The 24207-nt window shown below is 37.3% G+C and overlaps 1 protein-coding gene across 1 annotated transcript in view; it reads right to left on the bottom strand.

Moving 5' to 3' along the window:
- Positions 1–24207, bottom strand: part of LOC120351182 (alpha-L-iduronidase-like) — a 39832-nt gene that overhangs the window by 9739 nt on the left and 5886 nt on the right. The window contains exons 3-4 of the mRNA XM_039427498.1: positions 997–1073; positions 355–485 (exon numbers count right to left, since the gene is read on the bottom strand). Coding sequence (XP_039283432.1) covers positions 355–485; positions 997–1073 — 208 coding nt within the window. The remainder of the gene's footprint in view (positions 1–354; positions 486–996; positions 1074–24207) is intronic.

Consider the following 24207-nt stretch of genomic DNA (forward strand, 5'->3'; position numbering starts at 1 on the left):
ATTAAGAATTGAGGTTAAACCAACACATTCAAGTCTAAGCTTACCTAAATTCCACTCAGAAAAAGTAAACTATTAATAAATTTATAATAATGATAATAAACCGAGAGTAATACTTCACAATTCAAATATTATTTCTTCAGTTGTTTAGTTGGATGAATTAAGTACATTAACCTCGGTTATTGCAACAACATTTTCAAATAATCTGGTCAATGATCAACCTCGATCTTACTGATTCAGCTTTGTTGCAAATTCACATAGGCCACTCTAAATCAAATATTTCAAGCGCGACTCCTGATTTGATCTTAATGGGTGTTCACCAGCATTAGAGAATTTTCAAAATTAAAGTTTCATTACCTAAAGTCCCTGACGGCAGTGAACGAGAGAAATGGAATGATAAGGAATTATCATTCAATCTATTAATTCGTTTGAAATCTTCTTCCTCACATAATCCTGGACAAAACTGCACTTCATACATCAGAATACATCTGCGGAAATCAAAGAAAGTTTTTAAGTTTTCAAGTTGATAAATTAAAAAATAATGAAACCTTTCATTAACAGAGTTAATCCTTTTATAGTATTACATACAGTAGTTAATAAAATAAGGCGAATTGTAACAATGGAAAATGGTAATTGAACGACACAAATTCTCAGATAATACCGAATTCCATTCGAAGAATTCAAGTTGGGATAAAATATGATCACTAAATTTGTTATTTTTAATGTATTGTTCAACATTTGAATTATATTAGACGATTCTATTGGACGATTTGACAAGGAAAAAAAATCTAAAACATTTTGAATTCGAATTTTTATGGATTAGACTACAAGAGATATAATGTAAAAGAAGAGTGAATGAAACTTTCCATACTAAAGTAATGTTTCACTGAAAGCATCATTTCAAGTTATCAGAATATGGCATTGTTGAGAGTAAAAAACTTGATTCACTGAGTATTAAATGTAACAAAGCATATAATGATAAAAATAGAAAACGCTTACCGTGAATGAACCTTATTGTCACTCCACAGTAGTAATACTTCATTGAAGGTAACATTGAAAGCCCTTAGATTGGTTACCTAAAAAATCAAAAATATCAAATCAAACTTTCATGGTCGAATCAAGTGACATATTGAATCCATCAGACCAGCTCTACAATGAATTCGGTGTGATGGACGCAAGACAGCTCTACTCCCTGGAAATCATTTGCAGACTACACGAAAACCCAGAAAGCTTTCAACATAGAAACCACTGTCATAACACAATGAATAGAAACCTTCTTATCATGAACGTGGCTATGAATCAACATACCAACGACACTTCAACCACCTAGCACCAAAACTACACAATTTACTTTCTGCACACATCAGGATAATAGAAAACCCAAGAGAAGCGCCGTTAAAAACTGGATTACAACAATTGGGAGGCATTATATAGAAAACATAATTCCGAACAATATATGAGCTCACTTACGCAATGTATTAGCACCCCCACCCAAAATTTATTACCGCTACTAACACCTGCTCTAGTACATGGTTTTCCAATAGTTGAGTAGGTTAATTTCCGGAAAAAATAAATTTTCTTTAGATCTACAGTAAATTTTATATTTAATTTTTAATATTATGTGCATTTTCTCGATTTTTTTTTGTATTTTAATGGAAAAAGTATAATCTATCTATTAATTTAATTGAAAATGTCACAAAAAAATTTCTAGAAATAATACAGCAATTAGTTTTATTTCCCAAATTTAATATTGGACACAATAATTCAGATAAAGCGGAGAATGTAATGCAATACTGTAATTTATAAGTGGAGAATGACATATTTCACAACGAGAAGGTGTAATCCATGCTCCGCCAAGATTTGTGAGAAACGAGTGTTTCTAAGTTAGCTTGAACATTTTTATTTAATTATTATTTATAATTTAGCTTGCAAAATATTAACCAAAAAATTAATTAGCTGAAAATAAAAACAATTATATTTGAGATCAAAAAATTTTTCGAATAAAAAGTATTTTAAGAAAATTGTTATATTTTTCAAAAACTGCTCGTAAAACACTAATGTTATGATAAAAAAGCTGATTTTTGGGTATGTAACGATAAACTTTCAAAAACTGAAATGAGCTTAAGGTTGTGCATTCAATATTTTTTATTTCAAAAAATTTTTTCCTTCTTTTAATCTATTGGACAGGTTCTTAGGACATAATCTAGCAATTAAAACATTTTTATCAGGTTCTGTTAGCTAACAATAGGGCTTCAAAGGTCACTTTTTCAGGCAGATGGTACACATACCCTACAAAAACTAATGATCAGAAAAATTTGAGAAAAATATGCAAGTCTCCTCATCAAAATAGCAAAAATCACGTCAACTTTGTTTTTAAAATCTTGAAAAATTAAATTTTTATGCATTTTAAACTTCTTTTTCACATTTAATGTTCGTTCTATAGATTTCAAATTTATATCAACTCGTAGCGCTGTTCTTCATGAATAAAGTGGATGCTTAAACTTCTTTTATAGACACAATTATAGCCGCTGGTATGTGTACCTTTAAAGCACGGTTTTACGTCTGCTATGCTCGGCACGCACACAACGGATGATTATACAGCGCCCGCACTCGCACGAATGGCAGGAGCGCGGCCAGGCACCTTACCACTCCTAAATTCCTCTTCCCCACCAACTATGCATGACTCATTCCTACCGCCGTTTCAAGCTACCAGTCAAGACAGGTACGCGCCACCTTAGTCCTCCGACACACCCAGAACCTGACAGGAGTGAACAGCGACTATCTCATCCATCGACACTGTATGCCAGCGACAGGGAAAGACTGTTTTGAAAGAGTCTGGAATTGGCGTGTGCGTTAGGCGCCAAAACCGGATACTTTTACATTCGTACAGAAACGAGAAAGTCAGACACATCGAATCTCTGACACTTCCAAAACAAGACGGTTAGGTCAAAATTACCAAACAAACAAACAGAGATTTGAGCAACCAGGCATCTACAAATTGAAATGTAATGATTGTAGTAAACTGTATATCGGACAGACTGGACGTGACTCTCAGACAAGATACAAAGAGCACATCAGAGCCATTAGTAAACCACATAGCCACTCAAACTTTGCTGACCATATTATATAAACAGATCACACATACACCGACATTGCCACCAATCTTGAAATCCTCCATATCTCACAAAAAAGCAGAAATCTCAATGTATTGGAACAATACGAAATTTACAACCACACAAAACAGTTTCCCAACAGTCTCCTAAATGATCAAATAGATTTCTCTTCCCACACACTCTTCGACAAAATAATCCACAGTTCAAAATTACCGCCTGACTAAGTATCCACCAACCCAACCCCCACCACAACCTATTCCACCACCTTCATCCCTTACCACACATAGCCTTGTCATCTGAGTAAATTCCCACAGTCTGATGATGACCAACAACAGGTCGAAATGATCGTCACTACAAAAGTAAGTGCATTTTCACTTCAAAAGTGTTTTTTAAAATTCAATTTCAATTTGAACAGTGAAAAAGTATGGATATACAACAGAGTAATATATAATTTAAATATAGATAAATGTAACTTGAATAATTTTGGTTTCTACCAATAACTGAATTGAGAAATTTAATAGTCCTGAATTAACATATAAATTTTATGAAGTCAATAATTCAATAGGTAAGCAGTTGTCTGTGAATTCACTTTCACTGATTCTTAAGATTATTGTTCCTGAAAAATGAATGACAAAAAGGCTAGAAATATTACACAGTATTGATGATTAGAATCAACCATGGACCATCAATAAATTCATAATAAGTCTCAATGAATCATAACAATGACGTGAGACGTGAGAGTACATCAGAAGCAACTTGGCTAATGTGTAGAACAGAGCAAAGACAGCTGTACTGTCTGATTTAAAATGATTGATAATTAATGTGAAAACGTTGAAAATTCCTAGAATCATACATATACAGAATTACTAAATGTGACTTCAAATACTTGAAGTGGCAAAATTGTTGCACAACAGGCTTTCCAATGTTGTTGTAAAAGGAGAAAGAGACTCATAAAAAAGGTAAGTAGAAGTTTCAATGTAACAAATATGTAGCAATTTAAAACAGAATTAAAATATGAATATTAGAAATACCTCTGTGAAAAATGGACCAAAGAATAAGTCTGAAAATATTGAAAGTGTCAAAAAACTCATCTGATAAGCAATCATTGCAAGTCAAGCCATCTAACTTGTTCCCGGGAGGGCGCGTGAGACACACACCAGTGACTCTGACCTGGACAGGCGGCAGGGCACCTTGGATGCAATCAGTGAGAGAAGGGGAGACCAATGAGAAGGACACCAAAGACTGATGAAGCAGAACTCCAACGACCGATGAGATGAGCTCCATTGACCAAAGAGAAGAGCACCGAAGACTGATGAATGACCTCAGAGCAGATAGACAGGATCCAGCGTGGACTGACACACAGAATTTGTAATTGAAGGTTCGAATGGCACAGTGCCAGAGTTCAGAACATATGCAAATATGAGGTAGTGGTTGCAGTTAGCACAAACTAGAATTGTCCATCACAACAGTGAAAATAATTTGAATTGATTTGATACAGTTCATTTGACACAGTTGAAAACAATTTGATAAAGAAGGTTCTGAGCACATTTGATAAGCCAGATCACTGGATGCACACAGAAATTGCACATGGGCAAGAATCGCACATGGGCAAAAACAGAGTTCATGAAACTTGAGTTTGGCAGCAAAGGCTACTTTTATGATTGGTTGAGAATTGAACTGGGTTAGTACACCCACAAGATCTAGAATCTTGAAAATAGTAGAGCGGCAGATCTTCAATCCTGATGCTGAATGTGGCGGACATGGTGTCCTGATGCAGAAAGGTAGTATTGTGGCCTACAAGTCACTGTGACTTGTAACTGAACCAATCAGACAAAGTGCCTAGAGAGAAAAAATTGAACCTACATTTAAATACTCACAAATACAATTTTTTAGTGTTAATAATACTACTTTATGACAGCAGAAAACATTTGAATTTTGATGATAGAGTCTGTGGAAAATTAGTTCTGCATTTTTAAAGTTGAACATGAGGTGACATAGCACTAATAGGTTAGCTTTTGGAACAATGAAGATATTTTGAAGAGAAAAAATCCCTCAGAGAAACTTATTTGCACATAACAACTAGGAGAACTTGGAGAACACTTTAAAACTTTAATTTTAGCTGAAAAGATAAAATTGCTACATATTTGAAGAAATGAGAAGCGATGCCTTGAACAGGCAATTTGACTGAAGACAGCAAGAGAACAGAAGTGAGTCTCTATCGTAACCAACTGATGGGAGATTGAAATATTGAGAATAAAAATGACACAGAACCAATGCAAAATGGCTTGAATAATTGCAGAATATGACGAAAACTGCAATATAAATTACTAGAACGATGAAATGAATAAAATACATCAGAAAATCACATCTAAAATATACAAAATTGGAAGTAGGCAAAGTGTGTGTATGACAAGCAGCAATAACAAACAACTAGCATCAGAGCGGACAACTTACAAACTGAAGGAGCTTGACGCCAACTTACAAAGACCCAAGTCTGTATGACTGAGTTTTTACATGAGGTCCAGGCCTTGGGGGAAGTGCAGTGATAGCAAAGCGAGGCCCAAGAAAAAGAGAAAAAAAAATGTAAAAATGAATGTCATACAGTTAAAAACAACTGAAATACAGCAGATGATAATACTGTAAAGACAATTTGAGACAAACAACAATACAAAGTGAGCATTGCAATGACAAGCAACAACTATTAGACAATTATACTATTACATGTTCTGTTGCAACCCTGTATCATTATTTTGCAAGTTTGTTATCCTTATAAAATATTATTGTTGTTAAATTAAAATATTCTCTATCGAATAATATTGTGATGTGAACTATGGTTTGTGTCATTTAATGTTGAAAGATATAAAGAAATTTTTGCTCTCAATTTTGAATAGAAAATAATGTTATTTTTTATAGTATAATAAAATTAATATGATACAAGTAAATACACAAAAGAAAATGCAGAGTGCTGGACAAAGGACCAACAAAATCAATCCTCAAATTCGGGTAGGGGAGCAATGCTCAAAATGGCATGTTCGAATCTACCATGACTAGTCTGGACAGTAACGACTCTAACTTTTTGATCACGACCTGGGTGTACTTCAACGACTCTAGCAAGTTTCCAGGAGGCAGGGGGCATATTCATATCCTTCAATAGTACAATGGTGTCAACAGTGATGTTTGGAGATTCTGAAGTCCATTAGTTCTTTTTCTGTAAGGTGACAAGATATTCCTTAGACCATCTTTCTCATAATTCCTTGGTGACATTTTGAAGCTGACGCCATCGTGATCTGTGATCAAGATGCATAGTAGGAGGGTCTTGAAATGGAAGAGCAGTGAGTGGTCTGCCTACAAGAAAATGCCCTGGAGAGATGTATTGCAAATCTTGCAGATCTTCTGACAATGGAATGAGAGGGCACGAGTTCAAAATGGCTTCAATCTGTGCTGAAAATGTAGACATTTCTTCGAAATTCAGAACTTGGTTGAGTATGATAACTTTGAAAATTTTCTTGAAGTTCTTTACAGCGTTTTCCCATAATCCACCAAATGTGGGCGCTCGAGGAGGAATGAAATTCCAAGTAATATTGAGGACTAAAGTGTAGTTGTGAATTTCACATTGCGTTTTGTCAGATTCAAAAAATTGATACAAATCTTGAAGTTCATTGTGAGCTCCTACAAAAGTGGTTGCATTATCCAAATAGATCACATGAGGGACACCACGACGTGCTGAAAAGCAAACAAGTGTGGCAATGAAAGATTTAGTAGTTGATTCTGACACTACTTCGATGTGGACTGCCTTGGTGACCTGCACACAAATAGTGCTAAAAATATGCTTTGGAAAAAGTACGAGACTTAGGGGTACCTAGGTGGAGTGAAAAGGGGCCACCTTAGTCAATTCCAGAATTGTAGAAGGGGTTGTCTGATTGAATTCTGACAGTAGGTAGTTGATCCATGATTTGTTCAGATCAAAATTTTGAGAATCGGAAACAGAGTTTGCATGATTTGATGACTGATTTGACAGTATGACACGTAAATAATATCCAATACTGTTGACTTAGAGCAGTCATTGTTGATTGAACTCCATCATGTTGTACACGGCGATGATATGACATAATTAATGCACGCGTAAAATGATGTTTTGAAGGCAACAAAATTTGATGCTTGTAGTCAAATGAAATATCAGCTTCTTGAAGTCTACTGCCTACTCTCAGTAGAGTGTCAGAATGGATGAACGGTGAGAATGCTTTCAAAGGACTATTAGCAGATATTTCACAATTTTTTTCATTTCATTTCATCCTTCATCCCATTGACCACCTATGAAAGGGGTATAAGGATTTGTCAATTATAATCTAAGTCATCAATCTTTGCATTCCATAATGCAAAAAGAATTCCTCACTGGAATAAGGACAAACCTGCAAGAACTCCTCCCTCACCTCAATTCTGAACTTTTCCACTGTAAGAGCCTTTATGCATGTTGGCAATGAATTATAAAGCCGAATTCCTGCACTCTTTACCCCCCTCTCATGCATACCAGTTTGATGAATGTCGTCTCTGAGGTTTTGTCTATATCTGGTATTGTATGAGTGGAACAACTCTCCTGTATTGAACCTATCTTTATTCCTATCAATAAAACAAAGAGCCTCCAAAATATATACACCTGGTAGTGGGAGAATCTTCAACTCTTTGAAATAATTTCCACAACTTGCTCTAATAGATTCACCCACCATCACTCTAACTGCCCACTTTTGAATCCTAAATATATGTATTGCATGAGTTGAATTCCCCTAAAATATAACACCGTATGGAAGAAGAGAATGGAACACAGAGAAATAAACACTTGTAAGCGCTCCTGCATCCAGCAATTTCTTCACGGTTCTAAGAACAAATACTGCCGAGTTTAGTTTGCTTTTCAGCTGGTCTAAAATATGAGGTCGCCAGGAGAGTTCAGAGTCCAGCACTAATCCAAGTACCTTTGCCTCGTTTGCTGAACCTATGTTTCCATCTCTCGTATCCAATACTGCTTCCCGAGCTGTCCTGAATGGAATCTGCATAATCTTATGTAATTTAGTACCAACATATTTAAAGCCAGCCATTCTTCTAGTTTCTGAAGAGCTCTTCTACTTTCAGATTCCATATCATGCTGACTGTTACTTTTCAATAAAATACTTACATCATCAGCATATAAAACACAGTGTGCTGGCTCAAGGTGTGGTGGCAAGTCGTTAATATATAGAAGGAAAAGCAAAGGACCAAGGACTGATCCCTGAGGGACCCCACTCCTCGCCTGTAACCATTCCAATTGATACACAAAAGAGTGAGACTGTATTTTCACCCGCTGATGTCTCTCATCAAAGTATGATATGAACCACTTGAGAACCTTGCCTTCAAAACCATATAATTTCATCTTTTTCAATAAAATTTCAATGTTTACAAGATCGAAAGCTTTGGGAAGATTGGCAATCAGACCACATACCCTGGATCCTCCATCCACACAATTCAGCACTCCATTAATAGAAGAAAAAAGTGCATCACCTGTAGAAGTGCCGGGCCTGAATCCAAACTGTTTAGGGAACAGCAGTTTTAACTTGTTTAATCCGCAGTTTTTACTTTCTTAATCTGTGGAGCACTACATATTCGAATATCCTTAGAAATACAGGTGGATTGGCAATCGGTCTGTGATTTTCAGGAAGCTTCTGGTTACCTTTCTTATAAATGGGGACTACCTTAGAATATTTCAACTTTAACGGTACACAACCGGCTTTCATTGATTCATTAAAGATATAAGTCAGAGGTTCAATTATATGTTCAGATGTTTGCTTTACTAGATAGTTTGAAATATTGTAGTGATCATAGGATTTTCTATTTTTTAATTATTTAATTATCTTTCTTAGTTCTGTTCTACTTATTGGATCAAATTCTTTCAAGTGGAAAGTGTGTGACTGTTGATGAACACTGCTAAAGAACTTTAAAAATTCATCTACTTCAGTATATTTACAGATAGATTGTTGTATTTTCAGAGGAGTATTTATAAAATAATTAGGGGAAAAGTGAGAGGCTTGAGACAGTGCTCTATCTCTGTATTTTGAATTCAAATGGAGTTTCCCGGCTCATTGCAGCCAACCTAGACATATGTTAAGTATATATTTTTGTTTGATGGTGATGGCATTGATGTTTGGCTTCTTCAAGATGGCGATCAATGTTTCAGAAGTGATCGATGCAATTATCAGGAGTGTTATTATAAGGTCCTGATCTTCATATATTGATAATTTTTTGTATTGGACAGTCACCAACAACTTGCAAAGGTATGTAGAAAGCTGTTAATGATCTAGTTTCTATGTAAGTTAGATGTGAAAATTTTATTATTGCAATTGAAAAATTATGTTCTCAAGGGAGGCTTGAGACACTTGGTTGAAGGAGGCTTGAGACACTGTCTCAAGCCTCCCATTAATTCTACTCACTGTCTCAAACCACCCTATCATTTTTTCTGATAATGAATTGATTCTTATACATCCTTTCTGGTTTATTTCCATGGAAATGTTATGAAAAATGGTTTTATTATGTTATACAAGCAAACATGCCATTCTATGTTATGAAACCATTATTTAAATCTATAGAAAACCTTAATAGGTTTAGTCCTTTAGGTTTTTTAAACTTTAGGTTTTAGTCCTTTAGGTCTTCTAAACTTTAGGTTTTAGTCCTTCTAATAGTCCTTCTAATAGGTTTATTCTCATGGAAATGTTATGAAAAATGTTTTTATTATGTTATTCAAACAAACATGTCATTCTATGTTTTAAAACCATTATTGAAATCTTCATAAAAACAGTACAAGTCTGTCCTCTACTTACAGTTGTACTATATTTGGTACTTTATTTGTTTCTCAGGATGCCATTTCAATGGAGAAGCAAAAGTGGAAAAACAAGGAAAAAAACAAGCCAAAGATAATGGAGGAGGCTGTGAAAGCTGTTGTGGAGGAAAAAAGAGGAATTAGGGAGACAGCAAGGGAGTTTGAGATAGATAAGTAAACTTTGACAAGGTATGTACAGAAATTTATAAGTAGAACTGATGAAACTGAAGCTCCTTTGATGGATCTCTTCACGCCAAATTATGTAACAAGAAAGTTTTTCACTGAGGAGATGGAAATGATGTTAGAGGAGTATTTAAAGAAATCAGCTTCTTTAAATTATGGTCTCACCCCAAAACTGACTCGAAAACTGGCATTTCAATTTGCTGAAGCAAATGATGTGCAAGTCCCACCAACATGGACAGAAAATGGATCAGCCAGTACTGACTGGATGAAAGGTTTTATGAAACGTCATCCACAGCTATCTCTGAGACAACCGGAACCCACAAGCATAGGCCGCTCTTCCAGCTTTAACCGACACAATGTTGGATTATTCTACAATAATTTGGAGGCAGTTATGGAGAAATTCAACTTTGAGCCACAAAATATCTACAACTGTGTTGAGACTGGTGTTCAAACCACGCACCGCCCAGGTAAAATCATTGCCACAAAAGGTTCTAAACAGGTTGGGAAAATGACATCAGCTGAACGTGGACCAACTGTTACAGTCTGTCGTACAATAAATGCCTTGAAGAACAGCATTCCACCCTAAGTAATATACCCTAGAGTTTGCCACCAAGAATACATGGGGAGAGGATCAGTGGCAGGCACTAAAATTGGTTGTAGTCAAAATGGATGGATGACTTCAACCAATTTTGAAGAATATCTGGACCATTTTATAAAATACTCCAAACCATCCAATGAGAACCCAGTCCTGTTAGTATTAGACAACCACGAAAGTCATATTTCACCTTGCATCATCACAAAAGCCAAGGTAACTGGACTGGTTCTCCTTTCCCTTCCACCACATTGCTCCCACCAATTGCAGCCACTGGACCGAACAGTTTATGGGCCATTCAAGTCAGCCAACAACTGCATTGCAGATGAATACATATTGAACAATCCAGGGAAGTCAATAACTTTACAAACAATTGGAGAACTCATAGGTCAAGCTATTCCCTTAGCATTCACTCCACGGAACATCATTAGTGGATTCAAGTCAACAGGAATATTCCCATTCTCAAGAGACATTTTCAATGATTTGGACTTCATGCCATCTGATGTTACAGATCGACTATGTCCAACCACAACCACAGAGACAGCTTTAACATTTCAACTTCAGTCCACACCATCACAACCTGACAACCTGACAACTATGACAACTTCTCTTCTTTGTACAAGCCCCACCCAACAAACAATTTTTGAAATGCCTACATCATCAGCTTCACCTTCTTCAGGACCAACATCTGCCGAAATCTGCCAACATCTGTCACCATTAACTCAACCCTTGAGTGCTGGAACTTCAAAGCAGTCATCAGCCAGGAGTAAAAGTGTAATCTCACCAGAAGTCATAATGCCTTTCCCCAAGGCAGGAGAGCCTAAGAAGGAAGGTCCTTCTGTAAATAGGAAGAAAGGAAAATCTCGAATTTTGACTAGCACTCCAGTGAAAGAGGGAATAGAGAGAGAGAGTTTGAAGAGAGGTGTAGGAGGAAACTGAATCTGGGTGCACCGAGAATGAAGAAAAAGAGGGAGAGTAGAGAAATTTGGAAGGTACCACCACGGTCACCACCATCTACAAGAGCTGCAAATGAGGATGATTTGTGTCAAGAGTCAGGCTTTTGTTTGTTTTCTAATAATCCATCTTTATCATCTGATGAAAACGAGGAAGGGAATCTATCAATAAAAGAAACAGACTTTTTAGTGGTGAAATTTCCAGGTAAAAAAAATATCGTTCACTACATTGGATCAGTGGAGAAGGTGATTGATCCTTCATTTGAATATGAAGTTAAATTTCTACGTTGGCAAGGTATTGCATTTGTCTACCCAGCAGTGGAAGACAAATGAATTGTTTCTTTTGCAGATATATGCAAAACTGTACCACTATTGCGATCAAGGAGAGGAAAATATTACTTCAAAAAGACTCTTACCAATAAATACACCAATTTACGATGATGTAAAAAAATTACAATTTGAATAGTTATTCTGTTGGTCTATATCAGTCAAAAATGAGTTTTTCATCAAGTGTTTCTCAATAAATATTGCAGTTTTTATAGAAATTGAGTTTTATTTTTAAAATTTCAATCAGTGTCTCAAGCCTCCCGTCATTTGTCTCAAGCCACCCCTACTGAGGGAGCCTTGAGACAAAAAACATGGGATGGTAAATATTAAATAAAAAAAATAATATTGTTTCTTTGACAGCCAGAAAGTGTCCAAATCATAGACAAAAGTTTATTGAAGAGTATGCAATTGATGAACCATTGCATTTTTCAATTAAGAATAATTTATGACATAAAATGTTGGAAATGTCTCAAGCCTCCCACTTCTCCCCTATTTAGTAATTCTGCAGCTTCTTTGCCTCCTTTTATAATTCCAGTTTCATTGGCTATGTTTGTTTCTAATGTTGGAGCGGTACTTTTTCCTGTCTCAGTCTTAACTAGTTTCCATATTACTCTTGTTTGATTTGAAGATTTTTTTATAAATGTACTAGCTGCAATTTTTTTGGCAGCATTCAGGACCTTTCTATAAGTATTTTTATAAATTCAAAAAAAGGTTTTTGAGTTAAAGTATTTTATACCTGACGATGTAATTAGGTGAATCATAGTACCTACCGAAGATGGCATTTTCAGTAACAAGCTGTCTCTCAATCTGTCTCTAGATATCCTAATACCTTGAGTAATCCACAATAGCTTATCTATTTTTCCCCTGCCCACTGATCTTTCTGGAACATATTGATTACAGTGACCTATATAGGAGTTCATGAAGCTATTGAACATTGTATCGACATCTGTAGAATTGTAAACAGAGTGCCAGCATTCATTTGAAAGCCCATTTTTAAAGCTGTTACATTTTTTTGATTAATTACTCTGTACTTTTTACTTTTCTCGAACGGTGAACATTTTTTCTCCTCAGAATTGGATTTTAATTTCTCGAATTTTAGTTTAGCACTACCACCATCGTGATCAGAAAAAGAGCAGGGTATAGTTCCGCCAGTAGAGAGAGCTGATGGATAGTTTGAAACAATGTAGTCAATTTCTGTGGCTGAATCTTTAGTCACTCTTGTTGGGCCCTTAGTTATTTTGTTCAAATTGAATGTTTTTAATAAATCTTTGAACACACTGCTGTTTCTATCATCCTTATTGTAATCCACATTTAAGTCACCGCATAAACATACTATTTCACCTTTCTCTTTTGTGACTTTTGATGAAACAGATCTAAGTGATTCGATAAAAATGTTGAAATCCGAATTAGGAGCTCTATACAAACATAAGACTATCAACTTCTGTGGCATCTATTTCAATCTCAATTCTATAGCGGATACTTCAAATACACTTTCAATAGCCAATGAGACTATGTCATTTCTGATATTACAATTCTTGATAGATCTGTTACGAACGAATATACAAGACCCACCTCTATTTTTTAGTTGTCTACTAAACTGTGATCTCAAACTTGAATCAGGAAGAGCAAAAACCTCTAATTCATTCTGTTGCAGCCAATGCTCAGTCAGACAAATAATATCAAAACAAGTTCCCTCTTGTGACAATAGGATTTCAATGTCTAATTTAGAGTTCAGCAAGCCCTGGCCGTTTACGTGAAAAACCTCACATCCTATAAAAAATCAGTAGTATTGGACAAAACTGAGATATTTGAGCGCACCTGATTATCCATTGACACACGCACCACCCCACCACAAGACTCACCTGCATTTCCTCTTCCTGTACTGAGTCAACTTTCATTTATATGTTGGTCTTTCAAAAGTACCCTAAGTTTAAGTTTTCCTTTAATCTTATTCAGATGGAGTCCATGTCTCGTATAGCCAGCTATTTCAAAGTTTCCCATATCCATGAGATTGATTCCATCAAGCTGTAAAATCTGTCCAGTCAACCATGCATTGAACTCACTAACATTAACGTTGATGACAGATACCCTAGTACGTCTAGCATTCTTTATGATTGGGTCCAGGTCAGCGTCAGTAGGCTGAGTTGTAGAGTCAACTATGTCATTTGTTCTGGCTAGTACAATTACCCTATCGTCAAAATCGAAATCGGAAGTCAGTTTTTCCAAGTCATGTGTTACTGCCCTGAAATCCCCTCCAGGTTTTGCCATTACCGTAGCTTCAAAACCATCGTCGTGAACGATACGATTCAATTCCCATCCCAAATCCTTTCCGTGACTGTCTGCTACTACCAATACTCTCCTACTCCTTTTTACCCTAGCTTTACTTGGAGGTTTCTTTGCATTTCTAGCTTGCTTATCATTATCTACATCGTTGTGCGCTGCATCACAGTTATCTAAAACACTAAATTAGTTATCTGTCATAGTAACTGGGTTTTGAGTTGTTACACGGTTGAAAACTGTATCACCTGGAGCATAAAAATTTCTAAGATCACTCAATTCCATGTCAAGACTTTTATTTTCAGCTCTCAGTACTGAATTTTCAGCTTCCAGCACCTCAATACTCACTCTCATCTGTTCAATTATTGTTTCACTTTCCATTAATCTCTTGTTCACATCCATAGAGTGATCAATTACGTCATTCCATTGTTTTTTAAGTATTTCCATATTCTCAACCAGTTGATTATTTTCTTTTTTAAGTGATTCTATGGTTTCGTTGCAATGTACATTTGATTGTTGAAAATCTGAATTCCAAGGAGACTTGGAAGAATGTGGTGTACTACTTGAGAAAATAGTGTGAATAGAGGATATGATGTCGATGTCAGCTGTGTCGTTTAAAGAGGTGAGAGATTTATCTAGTACTGCCTGGTTATCAGGAATTGTCCTTGGTGAGCTATTCAAAGTTAACAAATTATCTCCTTCTAGTTGAATTTGATTATGCTCATTAGTTGGATTGGACTAATTTTGCTGTAAATGATGAAACTCATCTGGAAACGATTCTTCTTGAACAGTACAGATGAGCTTGATTTCAGCTGCTCGAATCTCTTCTACAGATAGATGACCTGTCAGTCAACTGGTAGGATCGTTGTGGTGAATCATATTGTGCGCAAAACGCAAAACGTAGGCAGTAGATTGAACCATACAATGATATTCAGAAATTTTTGAAATTATGGCAGAAAAGAGTGAAGGGGTGACATGAGTAGCTAAGGTTGAAATAGGGCATTGAATTGCAACATTGGATGTGATGTCATGCCATGAGGGCTGTGATTCCATCAACCAAGATGGTCTGTTCCACCAGAGTTTGCTGGAAATGAGAGAAGTAGGGGTACAACCTCTCAAAACTAAATCAGCAGGATTCGATTTGGATGCGACATGTCTCCATGTAAATTCCAACATGATGTTCTGAATCACTGAAACTTGGACAGAAACGAAAACATCTGACCTATTTGGCAAAGATTTAAGCCAGTCACAGACTATCTTAGAATCAGTCCACAAAAATACTTTCGAGAATGACAACTTGGAAGCGCTGATAGCTTTGATGACCTCTAGCAGCTAGATGAGCTGCTTGTAATTCCAGATGAGGAATGGTGAGCAAGGGATTGATGGATGCTACCTTAGGTTTGGCTGTAAGCAGTCGAACTTGAATACCACTGAGAGACAAACTGTGAATGTAAAGGCAGGCACCGTAAGCAGTAGCACTGGCATCAGAGAAGGCATGAAGTTCCAATGTGACATCAGTAGATTGCAGAAGGACACAACGAGGAATCGTAATATTTGAAATGTTGGGCAATTCATGAAGAATAGTCAACCATTCAGCTAGAAGATCAGGAGGGAGCTTATGGTCTCGATCAATTTTATGGAGCCAAAGTTTTTGAAACAAAACTTTTGGGAGTATGACAATAGGAGCAATTAAACCAAGTGGGTCAAAGATACTTGAAACACGAGACAACAATTCTCTCTTAGTGAAGGAAGTCTTACTGATGATATCAGAGACACTGGATGAAATAACAAGTTGATCAGCAGTGGAGTTCCAAATCAAACCAAGTGCTTTGACTACACTGTCATTTGAATCAGAAAGAGGTTTACAAGACGTTGTTTCAACAAGATTAGAGGGGATAGTATCCAACAACTCAGTCGAGTTCGATAACCATTTTCAAAGTTTGAATTTTCCTTGATCAAGTGTAGAAAGTAATTGTTGAGCGAGTTCAATAGCTGCAGGAACAGATTCACATCCACAAATTGAATCATCAACATAGAATGAATTATGAATTGCATCAAGGACAGGAGATTCAGGTTGACAATCCACATCAGCAAGGTGGTTGAGTGTGCGTGTCGCAAGAAACGGAGTTGAGGACGTACCATATGTAACCATATTCAAAAAATATACTTATATGGGTTGGCTTGGATCTGCTCTCCAAAAGATACGTTGGAAGTTTCTATCTTCAGGATGGACAAGAATTTGATGATACATTTTCATTATTTCAGCTATAAATGCAATGCGATGTGTGCAGAAACAAAGCACAGTGTCAAACAACTCAGGTTGAACCGTATGTCCAATACGCAAGACCTCATTGAGAGAAATACCTGTATTTGATTTTGCAGAAGCATCAAAGACAACACGAAGTTTAGTGGTGGTAGAGTCTGGTTTGAAGACTGGATGATGTGGAATATGATAACATTTTGTAGAGTGATGAGATGGAGGTGCCAACGACATATGACCAAGATCAATATATTCATCCATGAAGGCAATGTACTGTCTTTTCAATTCAAGGTTAGACAATATTTTTTCCAATGAGTAAAATCTATTCAGTGCCTGATAGTATGACGAACCAAGAGTATAAAATGAATCTTTTCTGGGAAGAGTGGCAGAGGAACGTCCATCTTCAGTGTGCTGAACATTATCAATGAAATGTTTTTTGACTATAAGTTTTGTTCAGTGGGGGTGCTAGATTCAGAATCTCAAGTTGTTTGGAGATGTCACCATTAGTGGCAAAGTTTGAAATGGGTTCAACAGTACCAACAAAATTGCAGGCAGGAATGGAACCCCAAACTACCCAACCTAAGCATGTGTTTTGCAAGACACAATTATTAGACAACAAAATTGACCTGGAACAATAATTGATGCATAAATGGTCAACAATAATTGATGCATAAATGGTCTACACTCAACAAAATATCAACACCAGTAAGTTGACAGAAAGATGGATCAGCAAGTTTCAAATAAGATGGAATTTTAAATTTTTCAATATTAAGTCCTGGCGGTGGAAGGCTAGACGTGATTTTCTCAGTTATGATACATTTGATAGAACGAGACCAAGTGCGATCTGAAGAAAAATATTCGAAGATGAAACATTCATGAGAGTAGAATTGCTGCCAGAAACGGTATGCACAATACTACCAGAACAGGTTGACGGCAATTGCAAATGAAGCCCAAGATTGCATGAAACAGAACAACTGTCAGATCCACTATCCAACAAGGCACGACAAGGAACAGCTTGACCACCAATGGTTAAGACAGTAAGTAGAACTGTGGGCATGATACATGTACAAGGAGGATTTTGAATACTACCTTGAGTGGCACAATTCGAATTACTGACAATCTGGTTACTAGGAGTTGGAGTCGGCGGTTGACATGACTGCTGGGCAGGCGCAAGTTGAGCGCTGGATGCAACTGACCTGTTGAAACTTGTAGATTCAGAACGCAAAGACTGTGACTTAATCGACGGCGAAGGAGAATCGTCGACAGCATTGTAATACATTGACCTAGAAGGTGCATTGGATGTCAACAACATAGGCGCAAATTGTGCCCTGGACGAGACTTGGCTAACAGGAGCGCTGAATTCATGATGCGCTGGATGTGGCAAAGTCTGCTGACTGTGATGTGAGGTCCCAGTACAGTTGACTGGTGGCTGAGTATAATAAAGATCGTTGTACTCACAGTATTGTTTCCTTTGACTAGGCGGTGACAGAGTGGTAAGTCTGTTATGCGCATAGTTGGCGGTGTAGGCGCAGTTAGCAGCTCGATTTGGCTATTGGGCTCCATGGAGCATCAATGATGAGCTTTCTGACAAGTATGGCAGCTACAAGTACAACGATGTGAAGTAAGCAGTAAAAAAAGTCGCTTCTGACAAGACAGCTTGAATGCATTCTGAAGTTGGAATATTCTTAAGTATGTTGCAATTGAAAACATTGTGTGGTATTCTGACAAAATAAACAGCTGGTAGACCTATTGAACATGGTGGGTTGGTTCGAATTGGAATTGAAATTAGCATTTCCAAATTTAGATTGCATGGGGGGCTTAATAGCAGAAGGTTGATTAGTTACATTGTTGCGCAAATTGATTTGAGATGCATTGTTATTAGTGAATGAAACAGCATGAGAAACCTTATGTTGCGAATTCAAGAAAATCCCAAAGATGAGAATATTCAATTGTTTTTTATTAGAAACAAAACGCTCCCAATCCCTAATGGTGGAGGTGTCAAAATGTGAGACAGTAACTGACATGGAAATTATATCTTTGACGGGAATGTCAAGTGACAAGTTTTCAAGGGCAGAAATGTTAGTTTTTTGATTATCTATGAAAATATGCCAGGATTGTGCTGAGCAGCTATCCAATTTGGGCGGGTTCAAAATAGCAGAGATGTGGGTTTCAGGGATAAGCAACGAATTATCATACCATTGTGTAAGTAAATCCCAAGCTACAGAAAAATTCCCAGAAGGAGAGTTTGCAATTCGATTGAGAGCTTCACCTGACAGGACTTGACGGAGGTAATGGTACCTGAGGGTATTGTCTAATTCAAATTCAATTTTATCAAGCCAAAACACTTTACAACTGGCCATGTCAACAGGTATTGAAAAATACATGAAATAAATAAATAAATAGAATAAAAGAAGCTTACAAAAATATTGCACGTCACATAAATTTTAACATTCTTCTACACTTTACATACAAAAAATAACTGTAATTTTACAGTTGAACAAATTATAATACCCTATCATTTAAAAACTCTTCAACACTATAATATGCCTTGTCAACCAGAAATGCATACAAATCTCTCTTAAAATTGGACCTACTTGACTTTGACAAATTTTTAGGCAGCTTGCTGAAAAGTTGCAAGCCATAAACAATCGGACTCTTATCTGAAAATTTCAACCTATGATATTCAATGAATGGATTTCTACTACCACGTGTAAAATATTTATGAACATCTGAATTCTTTCTTAAGGTACCAATTCTATCTGCAGTGAAAAGTGGGAAGCGATAGATATATATGGATGGTAGAGTGAGCAGCCTAAGATCTCTAAAAGTGCTTCTGCATGGATAATTATTTTCTAAATTTGCTGAAAATCTTACTGCACGCTTTTGCAGAACAAATAATCTCTGAATGTTTTTTATACTTTTTGCACCCCAGAGCTCAACACAACACACCAGATGAGTATTAATAAGCGAGAAGTAAACACTTTTAGCTATACTACTGTTTACAAGTCTTGAAATATATATCATAATACAAAAATGCCTTTGCTCATTTTATTAGCCACCTTATCAACATGCTCGTTCCAAGATAATTTGTCATCCACTGTCAAACCAAGCAAATTGACCACACACACGCTCTCAATCATGCTATCGCTATCATTTATTGTGATTGCTGGTTCAAAATGATATTCCCTTTTTAAGTTGAATTGAATAGCCTGGCTCTTATCAGAGTTAACAGATAGTGAGCAGTCATTGAAATACTGTACAACCTCATTAGTGGATATGTTAGCAACTAACTCCAGCTCTTGAATACTGTTGTTGTAGAATAACAAGGTTGTGTCGTCTGCATACAATGTTATATCAAAATTTTTTGCAACTGAAAGCTGCAAATCGTTAATATATAAAACGAAGTGAAGAGGACCCAGAATGGAACCCAGAGGTACACCCCTAGTCATGTTTAATCTTCTTGAATTCCCAAGTCGGCCATCAGTGCAAACACTCACATACTGCAATCTATTTCTCATGTAAGAATCAATTAATTTCCCCATGAGACCTCTGATTCCAAGCAGATGCAGTTTTTCCAAGAGAATCTTTTTATCTACACTATCAAAAGCTTTAGGAAGGTCTAACAGCACTCCCATAGTGTAATTTCCTTTGTCAACCTCCTGAATAACTCTTTCAATAAAAGTTACTGCGGCTGTGATTGTTGACTTATTTTTTATGAATCCATTTTGACATTCACTCAATAATTTGAGCACCTGGACTTTCCTAAGTCCCACTTGCCGGGCATCAGCTGTCCTCCTGGGGTCCGGATCGGCCGCGGGGTTGCGGGAAAAGTTTTTCCACACCTTCCTAGATGTCCTATCTCGATCCCGCACTGGATTAGTGCGCTGCGGCGGCCAGCACTCTGGACTTTCCTAAGTCCCACTTGCCGGGCACAGCTGTCCTCCTGGGGTCCGGATCGGCCGCGGAGTCGCGGGAAAGGTTTTTCCACACCTTCCCAGATGTCCTTTCTCGATCCGCACTGGATTAGTGCGCTGCGGCGGCCAGCACTCTGGACTTCCTAAGCCCCACTTGCCAGGCACCAGCTGTCCTCCTAGGGTCCGGATCGGCCGCGGAGTCGCGGGAAAGGTTTTTCCACACCTTCCCAGATGTCCTTTCTCGATCCCTCACTGGATTAGTGCGCTGCGGCGGCCAGCACTCTGGACTTTCCTAAGTCCCACTTGCCGGGCACCAGCTGTCCTCCTGGGGTCCGGATCGGCCGCGGAGTCGCGGGAAAGGTTTTTCCACACCTTCCCAGATGTCCTTTCTTGATCCCGCACTGGATTAGTGCGCTGCGGCGGCCAGCACTCTGGACTTTCCTAAGTCCCACTTGCCGGGCACAGCTGTCTCCTGGGGTCCGGATCGGCCGCGGAGTTGCGGGAAAGGTTTTTCCACACCTTCCCAGATGTCCTTTCTCGCCTCGATGTCCCACTGGTGGTCTACCAATGGGGAGTCAGGTTTCGACCAAACCTGACGTGTCGCCGTTGGTCGAAACTGGTAGCCCATCGTCTAAACAGGTTAAATGTCTTTCAACACTCGCCCAAACGAGTGTAGAGCAGTGGAGTTCACCGTGTTGGAGGCTAATCGTCTTTAGCCTCAACACCACTCCCGGTCGCTGAAGAAATCGGAGTTCACTTAGTACAAGACGTACTGTGACGTTGCTAGCTGCTCGCTGCTTCCTTCTCACCTCTCTCGACCGCTCGACTTGGCTCTCCGAACTCGACTGCCTCCTGCTAGCCTTTCTCGAGCCTCCCTCAGTGACCGAGAGGGAGGGGAGAGAGGATGCGCAGCACCGCTGAGCGGTAGGCCAGTGGCTGGCTTGAACGTTGACCCCTCAGATTCTATGAAAGATAGCCGAGCGTCAAATAAATGAGCCCTAAATTCAATTCCTTTCTCTAGTTACGATATACATCGTGACAAAATATATATCATAATACAAAAATGCCTTTGCTCATTTTATTAGCCACCTTATCAACATGCTCGTTCCGAGATAATTTGTCATCCACTGTCAAACCAAGCAAATTGACCACACACACGCTCTCAATCATGCTATCGCTATAATTTATTGTGATTGCTGGTTCAAAATGATATTTCCTTTTTAAGTTGAATTGAATAGCCTGGCTCTTATCAGAGTTAACAGATAGTGAGCAGTCATTGAAATACTGTACAACCTCATTAGTGGATATGTTAGCAACTAACTCCAGCTCTTGAATACTGTTGTTGTAGAATAACAAGGTTGTGTCGTCTGCATACAATGTTATATCAAAATTTTTTGCAACTGAAAGCTGCAAATCGTTAATATATCGTTAATAAATCGTTAATCGTTAATAAATTAATAAACCACATTCCCTTAAATATTCTTGAAAAAACAAACATAAACCAAAGGCTTAGATCAGACATAGATAAATGGATAATAGCAAATAAAATCGAGGAAAAATTGTTTTAAATAAACTAATTTTTGTCTACTCCATGGTTGCAGTTGACTTACCTACCTCTTATCGTTCCCTTCTTCTTCATTCTCCTTCTTCTTCGTCTTCTTCTTTCTTCTTGGCCTTTTCCGTCTTTTCTCCTTCCGTTCCTTTATTTTTAGTATCCTCTTTATTATTAAGTACTAGTTTTAATTCTGTATTTTTTTCAAGAAATTTGTTTTGGATCATTTTGTTAAATATTTTGAAAAACATTATATGGCAACTCACACCTGCGCACAGGGTTTCCTTGCAGGTGTAGATTCTTATATATATATTTTTTGTCTTGAAAGTGTTGTATATTTTTTTTGAGAATCAATAAATTTGAATTTGAATTTGAATATAAAACGAAGTGAAGAGGACCCAGAATGGAACCCTGAGGTACACCCCTAGTCATGTTTAATCTTCTTGAATTCCCAAGTCGGCCATCAGTGCAAACACTCACATACTGCAATCTATTTCTCATGTAAGAATCAATTAATTTCCCCATGAGACCTCTGATTCCAAGCAGATGCAGTTTTTCCAAGAGAATCTTTTTATCTACACTATCAAAAGCTTTAGGAAGGTCTAACAGCACTCCCATAGTGTAATTTCCTTTGTCAACCTCCTGAATAACTCTTTCAATAAAAGTTACTGCGGCTGTGATTGTTGACTTATTTTTTATGAACCCATTTTGACATTCACTCAATAATTTGAATTTCTGCAGATAGTTTATGATCCTGTTATATATAATCTTTTCAAAAATCTTTGATAAGACTGGCAAAACAGATATAGGCCTGTAGTTAATCATATTTTCTTGATAACCTTTCTTAAATATAGGTATTACCTTGGCGATTTTCAAAGAATCAGGGAAGACTCCTGCTTGAAAAGCGCTATTCACAATGAAAACGAGAGGCTCAGCGATTACATCACAACATTTTTTAAGGACTTTAACAGAAATGCTGCCATACCCAACACTATTTTTTTGCTTCAAGCTTTTTATCACTTGCATAACTTCTGTTACATTTGTTGGACTTAGAAAGAAGCTTGCTAATCTATTTTTCACAGTTGGTGATTGTGTATTATTTTGTATAGGCCTACCTCTAGACTTTGGAACGGGAGCAATGGAAATGAAATATCTATTGAGAACATCTGCAATATCCTTCGGCTCAGACACTTTCCTATTATTCACTTCCAGAACTATGTCCTATCAATGTATTTTTCCTCCTCTCAATTTATTTATTATGCTCCAACTAGTTTTAGACTTATTATTTGAACTTGAAATAATGTTAGCATAGTGCTGTTTCTTCGCCTCAATGACCTTATTGACATATTGCCGCTTAAGACGCTTCAATAAATCCTCATCTACAACCAACCCCTCCTTGATCCTGAATCTTGACAAGTCTATAAGCGCCCTTAGCTGCTGAATCTCAGGATTTATCGATTCAAGTTTCATTCTAAAATATCCTATTTTCATTTCTCTTACTGCGTTTTCTCTTTTTTTATTGGTGGACACTGAACACCAATATGATGCAATAGGCAGCTGTGAAAGGAATATTGGTGGACACTGAGCACCAATATGATGCAATAGGCAGCTGTGAAAGGAATCAAATTGTTGGTTCACATCAGACTTTTCATATAGAGAGGACCACGTTTCTCTACTAAGAGCTGCTTTCAAATTGTTCAAATTTGAATTGGAGAAATTATAAGGAAATGCTGGACCAGCCTGATCATCCTTCTTATCAGCTCTCCCCGGATCAAGATCAACAGTGGTGGAGAACACTTGAGCTAAATGATCTGACAAAAAGTATGCAGAACCGCTGCCTTACAATTATCCTAAAAAATGTTGGTCATTACATTATCTATCGCTGTTCTGGAGTCAGGTCTAGTTCTTGTTGGCTCTGATATTGTATAACGTACGGTAAAACAAACTGAACCAAGACGATAACCAAATTTCTGTAAACTGGGGTATTTTTTAAGACATCAATATTATAATCGCCAGCTAAAATAATGTTATTTTTCAACCTCTCTGTTATCCGTTCAATTAAGCATGAGAATCTGTCGAAAAACAAGTCAATATCTCCATTAGGTGGTCGATATACCACACAGATTACAAAGTCTACATCTTTCCCAAATTCTAACCTAATGGGCCTACCGCATATCTCAATGTCGCCCATTGAACAT

Source organism: Nilaparvata lugens, chromosome 4 (genome assembly GCF_014356525.2).
Source record: "Nilaparvata lugens isolate BPH chromosome 4, ASM1435652v1, whole genome shotgun sequence".
Lineage (NCBI taxonomy): Eukaryota > Metazoa > Arthropoda > Insecta > Hemiptera > Delphacidae > Nilaparvata > Nilaparvata lugens.